The 19218-nt window shown below is 35.6% G+C and overlaps 1 protein-coding gene across 11 annotated transcripts in view; it reads right to left on the bottom strand.

Moving 5' to 3' along the window:
* Window positions 1-19218, bottom strand: part of BIRC6 (baculoviral IAP repeat containing 6) — a 255673-nt gene that overhangs the window by 154748 nt on the left and 81707 nt on the right. For 8 of the 11 annotated variants that reach the window (XR_004054254.1, XM_030920767.1, XM_030920772.1 and 5 more), the window contains 5 exons: window positions 18057-18154; window positions 15965-16112; window positions 14679-14812; window positions 9651-9797; window positions 410-597 (listed from right to left, as the gene is read on the bottom strand). Coding sequence is in view for 10 of the 11 variants with exons in the window: in XM_030920767.1 (XP_030776627.1) it covers window positions 410-597; window positions 9651-9797; window positions 14679-14812; window positions 15965-16112; window positions 18057-18154 (715 nt within the window). In the remaining variant the exon portion in view is untranslated. The remainder of the gene's footprint in view (window positions 1-409; window positions 598-9650; window positions 9798-14678; window positions 14813-15964; window positions 16113-18056; window positions 18155-19218) is intronic. The other 3 variants (XM_030920768.1, XM_010372407.2, XM_030920774.1) reach the window with 2 other exon arrangements.

The following is a 19218-nucleotide window of genomic DNA, read 5'->3' as shown; positions in this document are numbered from 1 at the left end:
CCTAATATAAGCCACAATAAAATTTATAAAGCATCTGTCATTATTTGTGAATTTTAAGTCACATTAATTTAACTGTTCTATAAAACTTTGTTTTAGGAACTATACTCCATGTAAACAGTAACTAGTAACTGTACATATTCTTTGATCGAGTGTTTAGAGAACGGATTTACTTCAACACTGCACAAAAAATATCAATCATATTCCCTCAAATATGTATCAAATAAGATGTACTCATACAGTGTCAACCAATTTAAATATCACAACGACTTTACCTCAATTTTTGTTGAAAATGATTAGCTCAGATCAGTCAACCTACATTTCTTTATGAAAATAATGGTCATTTTTAAAGTACTTTTTCAGCTTTTGAAGTTTAGAGACAGCATGAACAAAGAGCCAAATAGTCTCCAACCTGTTGCTGAAGCTTCAAAAGCTGCTGCTGTTTCTCTTGCAGCACCTGTAGCTGTTGCTCGGCTGAAGCCATTGCATGAGAGAGAGACTGCAAAGCTACCTGGGCTGCTGAACTCAGGGCTGTCGAGGCTTCCCCAACTGTCCCAGATGATAGTCCACCTACTGCAGGAGTAACCCCGAAGGAACTCACTGGCATAAGACAAGGGGTAAAAACAAAAACAAAAAACACCAGGATGAAGAAAAGGTTAAAGAGAAAACATGTTCAAATATTTTGGCACTATTTTGATGCTAAAACTATAGTTAATTTTCACTCTAAAAAAGAAATCTGGAAAGTATAAATAAGGAAACATTAATGGTAAAATAAAGTATATTGATAATACTATCACTAAAGATCTAGGAAATCCAGGAATGACTTTTTTTTTTGAGACAGGGTCTCACTCTGTTGCTCACGCTGGAGTGCAGTGGTGTGATCTTGGTTCACTGCAACCTCCACCTCTGGGTTCAAGAGATTCTTGTGCCTCAGCCTCCTGAGTAGCTGGGATTACAGGTGTGCACCACCATGCTGGGCTAAATTTTGTATGTTTGGTAGAGATAGGGTCTGTCATATTGGCCAGGCTGGTCTGGAACTCCTGGCCTCAAGTGATTCACTAGCCTTGGCCTCCTAAAGGCTGAGATTACAGGTGTGAGCCACCACGCCCAGCCCAGCAATGAGGAATGACTTCTTAAAGCAAAGCAAAATCAGAGACAGTATACTTTTGAGTTTGCAAATATTTTTGTTATAGTAAAGTGATCATTAAAAATGAAAGTAATCTTACTACACAATTTGAGCATAAGAAATAAATTTGCTTTACTAAGTTTTCTTACTGCAACAACACACCCCACTTCACCTACCAAAGGACCCAAAAGCCCTTCAAATATAAGATCTTCCTTTAAAAACAGATGAAGATGACACTTCCTCATTGTAAAGCATATCCTATACAGAGACAAGGCCTACACAGAATAAGCTACCCAGAATACCAAATGTTTTACACACACAGTAAAACTAGCACACACTTACCCATGAACATTATCAGTAATAAAGACTCGATAAAACCCTACAAGAGATTTCTTTGATTTTCCATTTCATTGTTATTCAAACAACATTATAAATAATTCTTTCTGCATTGTTTTCCAATGTTTATGAGAAATATATTGGAAAAGCTGGGATAAAAACTTCATTTCACAACTTAATCCAGTATGTCAGCACAAAACAAAAGGTAGGTGCCAAGTTTAATAACAGCATAAATATTTCTAACAGGCCTTACTACAAACTCACAATGGGGGGAAAGATAACTGCTATAAGAATAGCAAATATTTCGTATGCATTACCATGTGGCTTTGTTTTAAAGAAAAACTACAATTCACTTTATGGGCAAATTTATGGCCCAGGCATCATGATTCCCCCCCCGCCTTTTTTTTTTTTTTTTTTTGCTGATTAAGTAAAGAAGGCTCAGAGAAATTACCCTGTAAACTGGTAGTAGTAGAACTAGAAACAGAACCAAAGCATATGTAAAGCCAAAGCCAATGAAGGGCATAGTGTTAAGCATGGAAGCTACATCAATTTATTTAATCTCGGCAAGAGAAAAGTATTAAGTACTAACTAGGCAAAGTTTTTGTTGCTATTATTATATGTATGAGGTACTAAAATAATCCCATTTTCTACATAATAAAACTAAAGCTGAGGGAAGTAATTTGTTCACAGGTAGTGGATAAAGGGGAAAATCCAGGCAATCTAACAGCCCATCTCTTTAAAAGCAAACAAGGGCTATATTGTGCCAGAATTCCAATAAAATTAAAAAATAAGCTAAAATAAACAACATACCAATAACAAAAAATGTACATATCCTCTCATAATTAAATTTCCTTATGTAAAAAAACAAAACCACCACTCATTACAATGCAGTCATACTGTGCCCTTCATTTAGCCAATACCAATTATAAGCTTGGTCAAAGACAGTGCAATTGGCTGGGCATGGTAGCTCATGCCTGTAATCCTAACACTTTGGGAGGCTGAGGTAGGTGGATCACTTGAGGTAAGGAGTTCAAGACCAGCTTGGTCAACATGGTGAGACCTGTCTCTACTAAACACACACACACACACACACACACACACACACACACACACACACACACGCCAAGCATGGTGGCACACGCCTGTAAGCCCAGCTACTCAGGAGGCTGAGGCACGAGAAACACTTGAACTCAGGAGGTGTAGGTCGCAGTGAGCTGAGATACTGCCACAGCACTCCAGTCTGGGTGATGGAGAGGGAGGGGGAGGGGAAGGGAGGGAAGGGCAGAGCAGAGCAATTGCATCTCACAGAATATGCGTGGTCCCAAAATAAAATTCATCTGCTCCTTCAAGTGTTCCACACCAAATCCACAGTTATTAATTCTAACAGTCAAGGGGAAACTGTTAGACTTGCTAAATCATTCATACCATGCTTGTATTTTGGGGTAATATATGTGGTTTTTAATACTGTGAACATTTACATTTAACTGATTTTAAAATCTAATGCCCAAATAATACAAGGAAAACCAAGTGAATCACTACAAACAAACAGAAGATGTAAACAATCCAAGGAAAAATAAGCCATCCTGATACTACAGACTATAGAACTAATCAGAAATCTTTTGCACAATCCGAGTTTTCAATATCCTTTCTATTTTTATACTGCAAAGGGCCTCAAAAACTCTAGTTATAAAAAAAATAGGGCTCAGCCAGGTGCGGTGGCTGATACCGCCAATCCCAGCACTTTGGGAAGTCAAGACGGGCAGATCACCTGAGGTCAGGAATTCAAGAACAGCCTGACCAACATGGCAAAACCCTGTCTCTACTAAAAATACAAAAATTAGCTGGGTGTGGTGGCGGGCACCTGTAATCCCAGCTACTCGGGAGGCTGAGGCAGGAGAATCACTTGAACCCAGAAGGCAGAGGTTACAGTGAGCCAAGATTGTGCCACTTCACTCCAGCTTGGCAACAGAGTGAGACTCCGTCTCAAAAAAAAAAAAAAATATATATATATATACACACACACACACACACATATATATATATATAAACAAGACAAAGATGAGTACTAGTATTACCATTTCTATTCAACAACATATAGGAAGACCTAGAAAGCACAATATAACACAAGGAAAAACCAATAATAAAATGATTAGAAAGAAAAAAGTAAAACTATTAATAGATGACATGATTGCAACATATTAAAAATTCTCTAAGAAACTACCATCTACAAACTACTTTTAAAATAATATAGCACTGTCACCAGATGTGACAGTAACATATACAAACCAATTATAGTTTTACACACTAATAACAAATGAATGGAATGTAACATTAAAAGGAAGATCGCTTATAACAACATAAAATTAAATACATAACTAAGAATCTAAAAAAAAAAAAAGTATAACTATGTTGAAAACCACAAAGCATAACCAAGAGAAATCAAAGACCTAAATATATTATAGAATATATACCGCCAGTGTGTATTCTGGATCACAGAAAAAAAACACACACACAAGTGTTAATGTATTTAAAAGCTCAATATTAAGATGCCGACTCTCCTAAACTCATTTACATATAGGCCCTAAATTTTAAAAACAAGTATTTTGTGTAGAAATTGACAAACTAAATCTAAAATTCAAACAGAAATACAAAAGACCTAGAATAGCTACAACAATCTTTTTAAGAAAAAGAATATTCGTAGGTTGTACTCGTAGGTACATACCCAAGAGAACCGAAAACACACATTGACCAAAACAAAACAAAACAAACAAAACCTATCCAAAAATGTTCACAGCAGCATTAGACATAACAGCCAAAAAGAAGAAATCACCGAAATATTCACCCATAGATGAATGCCTAAACAAAATGGAATATTCAGCCAGAAAAACGAGTAACGTACTGACACAGGCTAAATGGATGAAACTCCAATCTACTGGTTGCCAGGAGATTGGAAGGGTTTGGGGAAAATGGGAGAAAACGCTAATGGATGAAGAGTTTCTTTCGGTAGTGATGGAAATGTTCTAGAATTAGATAGTGGTGATAACTGCATAACATCGTGAGTTTTATTTTTAAAAAATTAGAGGCCGGGCGCGGTGGCTCAAGCCTGTAATCCCAGCACTTTGGGAGGCCGAGACGGGCGGATCACAAGGTCAGGAGATCGAGACCATCCTGGCTAACCCGGTGAAACCCCGTCTCTACTAAAAAAATAAAAAAATAAAAAAAAAACTAGCCGGGCGAGGTGGCGGGCGCTTGTAGTCCCAGCTACTCGGGAGGCTGAGGCAGGAGAATGGCGTAAACCCGGGAGGCGGAGCTTGCAGTGAGCTGAGATCCGGCCACTGCACTCCAGCCTGGGCGACAGAGCGAGACTCCGTCTCAAAAAAAAAAAAAAAAAAAAAATTAGAAAATCAATTTTTAGATTTTTACTATCAGATATAAACACTTAATATAAAGCTACACTAAGACAACAGAGGCTGGGCACAGTGGCTCACGCTTGTAATCCCAGTACTTCAGGAGGCTGAGGCGAGCAAATCACTTGAGGTCAGGAGTTCAAGACCAGCTGAGCCAACATGGCAAAACCCCACCTAGGCTAAACATACAAAAATTCACTGATGGTGGTGCATGTCTATAATCCCAACTATCAGGAGGCTGAGGTGGGAGAATCACTTGAGACCAGGAGGGGAGGCTGCAGTGAGCTAAGATTGAGCCACTGCACTTCAACCTGGGCTACAGAGCGTCTCACTCTGTATCAAAAAAAAGAAGGCAATACAGTATTAACAAAAGACCAAATAAATGACCAATGAAACAGAAACAGACCCATATATATATGAGATACTTACTACACAGGCAACACTACAGTAAAGTGGGAGGAGAGTAGTTTTCCCATAAATGATTAGATAGCAGAAGATAGAGCAAGTATAAAAAAAGATGGATTAGAAGAAAATATGCATAATTAACTAAGGAGAGATAAAACAACTGAAAATTCTATCAGTTATGATGATTAGATATAACATATACAAAAATGAAGGCTCAAAAAGACAGGAGACAAAATGGAGCAGAAGCAATATTTAAAGAGTTAACTGGCTATTTCTCTAAAGCTGTGAAAGCTATCAGTTAAAACTTTAGGAAGCTATCAACTAAAGATTCAAGAAGTCCTATCAATCTGAAGCAGAATAAACACAAATGAAACCACATGTAGGAACATCACAGAAAAATTCTGAAAGCAAAAAAAGGGGAGAAGGGCAATCTCAGAAAGTTTGAGAAACGACCTTTAAAAAGCAATAATAAGACTGACAGATGGCTTCTAACAAATACAATCTAAGCTAAAAGACAAGGAAAGATTACCTTTAAATCACTAGTAAAAATAACTAGTAACTTAGAATCCCTATAGAATTCTTTATTATATTAAGTTTAATCATGTATTGAAAATCAGATGACACTGCAAAACTGATTATGTTACTTTAACTGATTACAACACGGGTTTCATAATAAATTATAATTAATTTAGGTAATTATGATCAGATATTAGATCTGTTTTGAAGTATTTTGGCAAAGAAAAAAAGAATAGCCAAATGTGAAAAAATAACAATGATATTGGAATTTAGATAATGGCTATGCTGTTTGTTCATTCGAGTATTCATAAAACTTTGAACTTTTTCCCAAAAAAACCTAATTGAATGTGTCATCTGTAGATAGGTACAAAAAGAGATATTAAGAGTATTTTTCAGACCTAAGAAAAATCATACCAGATAAAAGCTCAAAGACAAAGGAATAAAAAGCAATGAGAACAGAATTATGAGGTAAATTCAAGTGAATACTGAATATAAAAAATTATAATAATGTATTATGGGAATTCATATATACTTCTGGAATCCAGACTATATATTCTGGATTATGGGAATTAATTATGTATTATGGGAAAAAACATATACTTCTGGAATCAGAGTAAATACTGTGATCTCAATGATATAATTACTAAAAGAATGGTTCAAGAATAAAATGGAAAAACTGACCAGTAAAAAATATAATAAACCCTAAAAACAGAAAAGGAGGAAAAAGAAGCATGCAACCAACCATCAGGACAATGAGAAATAGAACAGTACATATAAAAAATCATGGCAGACTTAAACAGGAATATATCACTAATTACATTAAACGTAACTGAATTAAATTCTTCCACTGAAAGACAAAAGTATCAGGCTGGATTTTTAATAAATCCAACTACATGCCACTTATACAAAGTATATCTAAAACATAAGGAAACACTGAAAAGTTGAGAGTAAAAAGATGGAAAAATATATACCATACAAACAGCAGTCAAAGAAGGCTGGTGTTAACTAAGTAAACATCAGACGAGGTAAATCCTAGGAGAAATAGGAAACTTAAAAAGATAACTCATGCCAGGTGCAGTGGTGTGTGCCTGCAATCCCAGGTACTTGCAAGACAGGGGCAAGAGGGACATTTGAGCCCAAGACCAGCCTGGGCAACACAGCAAGACCCAATCTCAAAAAATAATAATAAAAGATAATTCATAATGATAGAAGAATTCCCAAGAATTCACAACCATTCTAAATTTATATGATGGTCTCAAAATGTATAAAAATTGATGACAAAAAATAAACAAATCTACCATTTTTTAACATACTGGCCTCAATAACTAAAAAACAAACAAGTAAAATAACCAATAAAGATAGAGAATCTGAAGAACACAATTAGCAAACTTGACCAAAAGGATATATAGAGTACACTTCATCAACAAGTGCAGAGTTAACATTATTATGTTATGGATGTAATATTTATAGAATTTGACCCTCTACAATTCTCAACAAATTTGCAGATCAATAATCTGAGTATTTGACTCCACAGGATTTAAATAGGAACCAATAGCAAAAAGATTAGTTACTTACTGAAGCTGAATATATGAATACCCTATGAAGCAGTGAATCAACTTCTACATTCCTATTCAAACGTATATCCATCAGTACTATTAGCTCCACAATGAAACAACTCAAATGTCTATCAGCAGTATACAAAGCAATAGCGGACACATAAATTTTGTTTTATTCGGACAACAGAATCCTAAACAGCAACGAAAAAGAACCAACTGTCTATACGCAATGATATAGATTAATGTAATAATCATAGGATTGAAAAGAAGGCAGACCAAATATACATACATGTGCAATTCTATGTTATACAGACCTTACTCAATCACTATTCAAGAAAGCATCATTAAGTGGTTATTCAAAGAAATCAACAAAAACCAAGAAGTAACTACTCTAAAAGGATGATGTTTAGCTTCTGGAGAAAATGAGGAAGAAATAAATGGAAGTGGTCATGAAGACACCCTTTGGGGTGCCGGAAATGTTCTTTCTTTACTTATCAGTCATCACATAGACGGCGTGTATCATGATAAACTGAGCTATGCAATTATTTTCTGCACTTTTCCGCATAGGTATTATATTAACATATTTCAAAAAAGTAAACAGGAAGTTGAGAGACTACAATCATCTTTCAGCTCCTTATAATCACTAGTCAGCACTTTGCCTTAACATTTAATAAAAATCTCTCTTTAGGCAGTTTCATTTTGGGTGAAATAAAGAGGTGGTGGCATATATATACACAGACTACCTCTGTAAAGACAAGAAACCGGTTCCATTGCTTGCTTTGCAGGGGGAGAAATGGGTGAGGAGTGTGGAGAAATACTTCTTCAAACCTAACCTTTTATCTTTTAAAAATTATGTGCCTTCTAAAAGCTTTACTTATGCAAACACATGAATTTTCTTAAAATAAAATAAAAACCCAGGATACTTAATTTCTTTCTCTTTTTGAGATGGAGTCTCACTCTGTCACCCAGGCTAGAGTGCAGTGGCACAATCTCAGTTGACTGCAACCTCCACCTCCCAGGTTCAAGCAATTCTTGTGCCTCAGCCTCTCAAGTAGCTGGGACTACAGGTGCCTGCCACCACACCCAGCCATAAGTTTTGTATTTTTAGTAGAGACGGGGTTTCGCCATGTTGACCAGGCTTGTCTCAAACCAGGATACTTAAATTTTTTTTTTTTTTTTTTTTTTTTTAGGACGGAATCTTGCTGTTTGCCCAGGCTGGAGTGCAGTGGCACAATTTTGTCATAGCATGTTTCTATTCTAGTGTAAATGTAAAAGTTTCTACAAAATGACTCTATATTCCAAGAAAACAAATACAAATTAATTTTGACCTTTCTAGAATCACCATATAAAGGAAATATTAGGTTTTTATCTAAAAAGCTCATATTCACTACATAAACTGTGAATTTCACATAGTAGTTACCTCCACAATTGCATATATAAGGCAATTCCTAACCAAAAGACACTCAAATAAAGAACTGATAAATTCCTTTTAAAACCTCTTGCTATTCTGAAACCAGCTAAGATTAAATTTTTCATAACTTTTGTAGCAAAGCATTTTTGCTTTTTGTTAAAACTGCTAAGGAGACCAAGATGGTACCCAATTACACAAAACCATCAACAGAAGAATCACATTAAGACAATATTCAAACCCTTCAGTGACTGATATAGACATAAAATCATAAACCAATCTTCTTAACTGAAAGACGTCTATTATTCATGCTGCAATAGAAGTAACTAAATAAATACCGATCTTCCTACGTGAGGAGGAAAAAAAAACACAGAAAACAAGAAAGAAAATAAACAAGTTTCCACTGATTGATGGTCAAAGACTTAATTTTTAAGTGAAGGTATTTAACACACCAAGAACATCACATATTCAACAAACCCAAATAGTACCTTATCACATATTCAAGGTGGTTTTAAACTAGTTCGAAAAACAGTATTCCCTCTTTACTCATATCAACCTTCTCAAAAACATCATTCTGTAGTAGAAAACATGTAGTCTATTTTTACTCTTCCATTTTCACCATATTTGATATTTTTCAAATTAAAAAATTTCTGAAAGTGCATACACATAAAAACAGAATGATTTAAGACACTGTTCTAAGTGGGTACAGGGAGAAAAAAACCTATGAACTGCCTTAGCAAAGAATATAAAACAATTTATATTTCCCCCAAATGTCCCTCCCACAAATAAATTTCCACTTAACATAACAGCAATGAAAATTACATAATTAGAACTAATAATTAAATATATAAATATCACTCTATTACTGCATAAAGTATATAATAAAAGAAGGTATATACCAGTAAACGTACTTGCATCATCCCTTTCTATTCTGGTTCCATCACTAGTTGACACACAAGTAAAGTGCAGAGGTTCAACTTCCAAAAGTCCAGTGAGAGATGTGAAACTACCCTCAGCAGCTGTGCAACTACTGACCTTTCCATTTCCTAATGGCAAAAGACAAGTTTTATAATATATGAAGATAATTTTTAAAAAGCAATAGTCATAACAATAATTATAGCTGCAACTTCAATTTTAATTACAACATACAAATACACAACTCTTACACAGTGCTTGAATCATGGGCATGGTATTAAGAAAACTGACAAAACAGCAGACACCAGTTTCCCTGCTACAAAAGCGGATTTGGATAAAAGCAACTTGGTAGCCCTTCACATTAACAGAAACATAAGTGGTAGTTTCCTATAACATGAAACTTACATTTAGTAACAAGTGATTTCAATCTCAAATGGGGTGAAAAAGGTAGTAAATCAGCTACTGACATTAGCTATCACCTAATCTGTTGGCTATATGTAAAATCAGAATACATTCTATGATGTCAACTGCATAAATATAAGACATAAAACAAAGGACGATCATTTCAAAATATTAACAAGATTTATACATTGTTTCTTGTATTTTGTTCATATTATCAGTTTTATAGAATGAGGCACACTACTTCATAGTCACAAAAATAGTTTAAGCTAGCATAAGTAGTTTTTAAAACAAAAAACCATGTAGCCACAACTATATGACCAATAAAACCACAGCAAGAAGACTGGAAGGAAGAACAGAAATGAATTCACAGGGACTGTGTATGTAGTTTGGGAAGGCAAGTATTATATTCACTACTTTCCAATTTTTTTTTTTTTAAATTAGCACTCATATAAACAGAATTCACAGATGAAAAGAATGGGGAGATATAAAAACTGTCATTAACAGCTGAAGTTTTAAACTATCATAACCTTGTTTGGTTATAACCTTCAAATAGTTTTAAACTATCATAACCTTGTTTTCCAATGTCTTATTGGGGGTCAGCATAGGGCCTGACACGTGTTCCGAAAAATGCTTATTGCACACTTACTCAATACAAGAATTGGGAGACCAAAGAGTAAAAGGATAAGTCCCAGTCCTCATGAAGACTATATTCTATGTTAGTGGTTATTAGGAATTAACGCAACTTTTTTTTTAAGCTGCAAGGTTTTACTTAAGAGAAATTTAAAGGACTAGTAAGTCAAGGGGCAATCAATACTAAGTCATGGGATAACAAAATGCTTCTCTGATGAAATGAGGGCATTCATGGCAAGAATAAGAGAGTTTTATACATTTGTTCCCTTGAAGTGGGAGAAAAGCCATGCAGAAAGAACATGAGTGAAACCCCCATAGTAAAGAAACATGGCACATTTAAGGAACTGAAAGAACAATATAGCTAGAGGGAACGGTTCTCAATTCTAAGATCCCTCTAAATATCTTTAAAATATTAAGAACCCTGAAGAGCTCTTGTTTCCATTGTTTTACTGGTACTTACCATAGTAGAAATTTTAAGATGTGAAATTTAAATATTAATTCATTTATTAATAAACCCATTAAATGTTAAAATAGCATAATTTGATGAAAAATAACTGTTCTCTGAAGCAAAAATAATTTGATGAAAAAAGTGACAATGTTTTACCTATTTAAAAATCTCTTTAAAATGTGAAGTATCAGGCCGGGCGTGGTGGCTCAAGCCTGTAATCCCAGCACTTTGGGAGGCCGAGACGGGCGGATCACGAGGTCAGGAGATCGAGACCATCCTGGCTAACATGGTGAAACCCCGTCTCTACTAAAAAATACAAAAAACTAGCCGGGCGAGGTGGCGGGCGCCTGTAGTCCCAGCTACTTAGGAGGCTGAGGCGAGAGAATGGCGTGAACCCGGGAGGCAGCGGAGCTTGCAGTAAGCTGAGATCCGGCCACTGCACTCCAGCCCAGGCGACACAGCGAGACTCCATCTCAAAAAAAAAAAAAAAAAAATGTGAAGTATCAGAGGATACTTGGATTCTCCTACCTGCCTCTGCATTCGACATGTTGTAATATGTCATTTTAGTAGAAGTAGGTAAAAAAATCTTGCCCAACACAAATATGTAGTTGGGAAAAGAATACTTTAACATACTTGCATATTCAAAAACTTGGCAAGTGGTAATTTCTTAAAGGTTACAATGTGGTATCTGAAATCTTACCAATGAACTTCTCAAGCTCTGTTACATTAAGATCAGCTGATATATCTTATACTTTTAAGGAACTTTACCCATGCATAATGGTGAAACCATTGCATTGATCATTTGGAAAATATTGGTTCACCACTGTATACAAATATTCCAAATACTGACACATTTCATTATCCAATATTGGAAAATTACTCTCTAATATCAGATCCCATGAGAAAAGTCCACATACTGGGAAGCTATCAAGCTTACTATGGGAGATATGTTTCTCATTCACTTTTCAAAAAACAACTGTCAAGTAACGCAGTGTAACTGAGCGTAGTTTGTCTGTCAGTCATTACTGCAAATAAAAATGGTATTCCAAGAATCAAGCAAGTAGTTCAGCTTGTAACTCAACTGCACAATTCCCTGAAACAAGCATGGTACTTTGGCATGCCACAGAAGTACTCTATGCATATATATCACTCATCTCAGAATAAAAGATGTGTATTCATGGGTTAAAATTTTAATAAAATTAATAATTTTTTACTGCATCAAGGGCATTTTAAAATGAAACTGACGTTTTTATTACAAGTGCATAGTGAATAATACCATGCTTTTTCACAATTAATAAAAATGTCAATGAAATCAAAAAGACAAATAACATCATTCTACGATCATCAAAATAGTTATGACCATATAGATCCCCTTAATGATCTCAGGAACCCTTTGGGGGTCTATAGAACACACTTTGAGAATCACAGGGCCAAAGAAGACTAAACGGGGCAATGACACAAGATAAAGTGGCAAGGAAAAGACAGCCAAATCATTTAGGATTTTCAATGCTGTATTACAAACTCTGAACTTCAGAAGATGGGAAGACATGAGAAGTATTCTAAGGAGAAAGGTAAAGTAATTGAACGATCACACTCAATGCAATGTGGAAAATGTACTAAAGTGAGGCAAGAACAGATGTAGGAAGACCACTGTGAAAGCTATTATTGTAGTCTGGGTTCAAGATGACTGTAACTTGTGATCATGAGAGGTAAGAGAGTGAACAAACTCGAAATCCAGTCAGCTCTCTGTATCTGTGGGTTTGGCGTCCATGGATTAACCAACTACAGACAGAAAATATTAAGGGGAAAAAAATGAATGGCTGAGTCTGTTACAGCCTTTTTTTCTTGTCATTATTCCCTACACAATACAGTGTAACAAGTACTCATGTAGCATTAACACTGTATTAGGTATTATAAGTGATGTTGAAACAATTTAAGGCACACAGCAGGATATGCGTAAGTTATATACAAACTGCACTACACCATTTTTTATAAGGGACTTTAGTATCTACAGATTTTGTTGTCCACGAGGAGTCCTGGAACCAATTCCCCACGGATAGAGAGGAACAACTGCGTACACTGGTGGAAAAATAGGTGCCATATGGTGGTATCCTCAATGTGGGAGATAAGAAAGATATAAGTATCAAGAATAACACTCACATTTCTGTCTTGTGCCACAGATGCCATTAAGAACAACAAAAACAAATGCTGTAGAAAAACTAATAATGAGGAACAACATGACGAGACATTAAAGTGGAGACATATCATGATTTCTAAATCCCTTGTTCTGAGTCTTCTTTACTCATTTGCAAACTTGACTACCTCAGAGCTTGGAATGAACCTTACAGTCTTTCCCTTACACTTTTACCCTGACGGATTTAACTGCTTCTTTTGGTATACTGAAGGCATTGGTATCTCCAGTTCTAGTCTCTCCTCTTAGTTGCAATCATAAATTGCAATGGCCTAATTGATGCGTCACTTGGATAGAGAAGACAGAAAATGGTGAGATGGGCATAAGGCAATCAGAGCCTAAGGCATCAAATACAGCAATAACACATATATCCAAGTCAGCATAAGCACTTAAAAAGCAAGTGACAGACCGGTACGTGTAGTATGATCTATCATTAGAAGTTATATTAACGAATATGGGTAGCAAACAAGTTTAAATAGCTAAACATCCAGTTAACAATAGTAACTTAAGAGGGTGGAAAGGTTGGGGTTGAGGCATTTTACATTTCATTTATATTTCTGTATTTGATTTTTTTAATTTTGCTTTTATCACACCTCGTAAGTTACTTTTCAACAAAATTGAACTTCTCCCTCAAAATTTATTTATATCTGGTTATTAATCTGTTTGCAAATTTTCTAACATTTTTGTTTCCTAACAACATTTGTAGTAAGTGTAATTAGATGGAAGAAAAAAATTAAATGGTCACTGTTTTATCTAACAAAAATAGACAGCAAATTTTAGCACTTAAAAAGATTATGTAAATAGTGTTATGCATACATCCAAAAAACACATTCTTCAGAAAGTATAAAAGGATATATGTAATGTATACAAAGCTTACCTCAAGAAAGTGACAGATGCAGAAAATTATCTTTTGTTTGTGCATCCTTATTTATTACAGTAAGTATATATTACTAATTTTGTATTTTTGAAATAGGAAATTTTTTTAACTTTATAAAGGCAGTAAAGGTACATCAAATAAAACTGAAAAGGCTACAACAAATAAATCAAATTTTAAATAGTTCATATAAGCATTAAAATGACACTGAAATGAAATGCATAACAGAAACAAAAAATTAAAGTCACAACCCTTTCAAACATGACTTTAATATACTGGGATTTTCTTCAGGGGGAAAGAGGAGGTTAAGAACTTCTAGCAAATATTTTAATGATTCATATGTTAAGTTCTAAGGAATTTTAGTTTTCTAAAGAAAAAAACATCATGACTACAATCTATTAAGTCAAATGGCAACTTAAATCCAAGACACAACATTCAGAATTTCCTTTAATAAAAGAAATCACTACCTGAAAGGACATCTGATAAATCAATTTCATCTGACTGGACACCAATGCTGCTGTTATAAACATTTTTACAAGAAGAGCCACTGATCTCCAGATCAAAGAGGACTGGATCAAATGGTGAGCTATATAATCCATATCTGAAAAATAAAATAATGCACTAACAATTTTCCTTTCAACCATCTAATTAACAAATTACCTTTACTTAGTTTTAAAAGCAGTCTAACAGCGCAGAGGGAGATGCTGACTACATTTGACCCATCAAATTCAGTGAATCTCAACTATGTTCCCTGCAATCCATACTTTAAAGGACACTGTCCAGAGACTCAACATATGTGATTCCAATAAGCTGGCAACTAAGGTACTAAGACTGCCACCTGCAGATTGAAGCGAGGGTAATCAGGCACTATTCTCTCCCCTGAATCATTACAACACAGCCTCAAGTACAAAGGCTTTGAGTAAAATGTCATCAAAATCAGAACATCTAATCTAGGAAATTCTAAAATCTCTGCTCTAAATAAAGGAACGCCCTACTTCTAACGTAGACAATCAGGCAAGAACTTAAATCTAACCTTTTGCTATTGCTTAATTCATCATGTTACAAGTTTTAAAATATAAGTAGCAGGTAGAATACTAGTTATGGGACAGTAAGTGATTCACATAATTCCATCCATAAAGTGCATAGAGAAACAGACACATTATATTCTTCTTCCATTAGCAGGGGATACCACTTTTCAGTATTAAATAAAATTAGCCCTCTGAATAATTATCATAAGGATATATCAAACTGTTAAAGAGTAATTTCTGGCTGGGGACGGTGGCTCACGCCTGTAATCCCAGCACTTTGGGAGGCCGAGGTGGGCAGATCAACTGAGGCTGGGAGTTCACGAACAGCCTGACCAACATGTAGAAACCCCGTCTCTACTAAAAATACAAAATTAGCCGGGCCTGGTGACGCATGTCTCTAATCCCAGCTACTCGGGAGGCTGAGGCAGGAGAATCGCTTGAACCCGGGAGGCAGAGATTGTAGTAAGCCAAGATTGCGCCATTGCACTCCAGCCTGGGCAACAAGAGCGAAACTCGGTCTCAAAAAAAAAAAAAAAAAAAGTAATTTCTGAGAAAACAGAAGAAAATAAAACCTCAGGCTATTACCATGTGGAAAAAGGTATAAACTAAACATTTTTGTAAGAAAAATACTATTTTCAGCATATATACATAAAATAATACTTCTCTGCAACGGCATGATCATACTCAGAGATGCCTGCTATTAATCATTAGATACACTAAAATACCTTGTCTGAAGTAAAGCCTCCATTGGTGTTAGCCTGTCCTGTAACTGTCTGGACACTGCAGTAAGCAAAGATGCACAAGCTGTACTGCATCCAGCCAGATCTTCATCTTTCACATAATTCAGTAAGACAAAATACCAATAGACAGAACCTGGAAACAACAACAACAAAATAAATGTTTCTTTTTCCTCCTTTTCCTCTAATAATGAGAATTTAAGATTACCTGTTTATCAGAATACCTCCTTTTGCTAGAAAGACACTCCTTTTTCTGGAAAAAAAAATCTTATGGGCAATTTACAAAGACAACTCCTTGGAGGGATCGAAGAGGACACTTAAAATATAAACAACACACTGAGGCACAGTCTTACACTAAAAATTTCAAACATTTCTGAAGAGTTTCATAAAGTCAACATAGGCATTTAGGTGCATAATAACGTGAGATGACTCTGAGGGACACTTCAAAATAGCTGAAAAAGTGAGGAGACTGCAGGTCCTTCAAATCATCCTTACCGACATACTGTTTCTCCGTACAAAACTTCTTAAAAATAGTGGATGGCAGTGAGCTTCAAACAGCCCATTTTAGTGAATGAATGGGGAATAAAATTATTCTATAATGTGTTAGGTACAGATCAACATTGCTTAAAAGATTATCATGACAGTGTATTTTTGCTTTTTTTATTAACTGCTACATACATGCCAAAACTTAAGCATCCTAACTTTAAAATCATCCTTAAGAAGCTTTTAAACATTAAGAGACTATCGTAACTAGTTGTAATGAGCAACTGAGTCAAAATGTTCTATTCCAGAGTTAATAGTTGTAGCCACAATACGTTCCATGTAAATATAAACACACTTCATCTAAATTAAGAGAATGATATAACTTTTTAACAACTCTGAACAAGCTTTTTTTTCTTAACACAACGATGAAATCTTTATGAAATACATAACTCACTGAGGTACTTGTTGAATAGGTTGTTTTTTAAACTCCTGGCCTCAAGCAATCCTCCCTCCATGGCCTCCTAAAGTGCTGGGATTACAGGTGTGAGCCACTGTGCCCAGCCTGAATGGTTTGTTTTTTAATAAAACAGATTGTGAAAAATGTCTATCAATAAATAAAATTTGACTTCAAAGGCTAAATTAGTAGCCCTTTATAGTAACACTATGTACTAGCAAAAACAGTAAGCATCTTTAAAAATCTTCACCACCTTATATATGTGGTATTTTAGAGAACTGCTTTATGAATTCCTACTTGATAACTACATTCATTCTTTTTTGATACACAATAATTGCACATATATAGGGGGTACATGTGATGTTTTGACATATGTATGCAACGCATAATGATCAAATCAGGGTATTTAGGATATCTGTCACCTCTCTGCATTGGGAATATTTCAAATCTTTTAATTATTCTGAAATACACCACAAATTACAGTCACCTTACCTTGCTATCAAACACTAGAACTTATTTCTTCTAACCATACGTTCATACTCATTTATCAACCTCTCTTCAAACCCCACTCACACCCTCCCAGACTCTGGTATCCATCATTCTACTCTGTACCTCCCATTACATTCATTCTTGAAAGGCATTTCCACAGAGTCCTCAGGTGCTTTAAAACAACAACAACAACAACAACAACAACAACAACAACAACACTGGCCCCTTTTAGGAAATTCCAGTTTGCCATAGTTCCTACCAATCACACAAAACATATGCGTGTGCAATGACACCTGGACCGTTTTACTTATTTATGTCACCTCCCTGGCACATGCTGGAATTCTAGCTTCTGATATCTGATCTGTTATAGTCAGTAAACAACCAAACAACTCAATGATTGTAATGAAGTACAGAAAAATAGCTATGAATTAAGATGACTTGATAGTAATGTAACTGTCCCATCAATCTTTTCCTTGGAGTATTACTGATGGAGTATATGCCCACCCAGCCACAATCTATCGATCCCTTCAAAAAATACAGATAAGCTACAGAAAAGTGAACTTTAATAGAGAAAGCATAGTTACAAAATAATCCTAAGTAATATATATGAGATGTTCCATATGACTACAACTATTTGTGATTAATTTTACATACCACCAGTTGCTGCTGCAGGTAAAAACGACATATTATCAAGTAAAGCCTTCAATAGAACAGATCCAAATCCTGGTTGACATGGGTCACATTTGCCATTACTGAAAAATTTTTTAAAAGAAAAATTGTAAAGACATTACTCAAGGTCTAAATTGTACCCTAAACCTGGTGTGGTACTTAAAAATCTTAGCTCTATAAAATACCAAAAGATAACAGGGACTGATCATACTAAGGATCACCGTAAATTTTTTCTTATGCATTAAACCATTATCTTTACAACAGTCAATACTGACCATTAGCTCTTAGACACTTCCTAGATACAGCAGCAAGTAGGAACCTTTAAACATTAAGAACCCGTATATGCAGTTTCAATTTCTACGGTTTCAGTTATACATGGTCAAGTACAGTTCAAACACAGGTGAGTACAGTACAATAAGATATTTTGAGAGACCACATTCATATAACTTTTATCATAGTATATTATTATAACTGTTCTATTTTATTAGTAGCTATTGTTAATCTCTTACTATGCCTAGTTTATAAATTAAAGTTTACTGCAGGTATGTACATATAGGAAAAAAAAATACCATATATATGGCTCAGTACTACCTACAGTTTCAGGTATCCACTGGGGAGGGGAGGGGTCTTGGGACATATTCCCTGGGGACCAGGGCAGACTGTTCTAATTTGTTTCAGGGTTTAGAAAAAAGGGGTTTGCACAATGCTACAAAAAAAAGTCGGTAAGATTGTTACATAACAGATAAAACACTTTAGGGCAAGAAAAGACAACCAAGGAAAACAGGAGTGAAAGGGGTGTAAGAGTTCCCTTGCCAAATTCTCCAAACTGCTACCAATAGGCAGAGAAGCTCAGCAGACTTCTTTTCTTAAAAGTTAAATAGGCTAGGCACGGTGGCTCACACCTGTAATCCCAGCACTTTGGGAGGCTGAGGCGGGCAGATCACAAGGTCAGGAGATCAAGACCATCCTGGTTAAAATGGTGAAACCCCATCTCTACTAAAAATACAAAAAAAAATTAGCCGGGCATGGTGGTGGGCCGCCTGTAGTCCCAGCTACTCGGGAGGCTGGGGTCGGAGAATGGCATGAACCCGGGAGGCAGAGCTTGCAGTGAGCCGAGATAGCGTCACTGCACTCCAGCCTGGTCAAC

Source organism: Rhinopithecus roxellana, chromosome 17 (genome assembly GCF_007565055.1).
Source record: "Rhinopithecus roxellana isolate Shanxi Qingling chromosome 17, ASM756505v1, whole genome shotgun sequence".
In the NCBI taxonomy this organism is placed as follows: Eukaryota; Metazoa; Chordata; class Mammalia; order Primates; family Cercopithecidae; genus Rhinopithecus; species Rhinopithecus roxellana.
The sequence above is the reverse complement of the archived record's forward strand: the minus strand, read 5'-3'. Positions and strand labels throughout refer to the sequence as shown.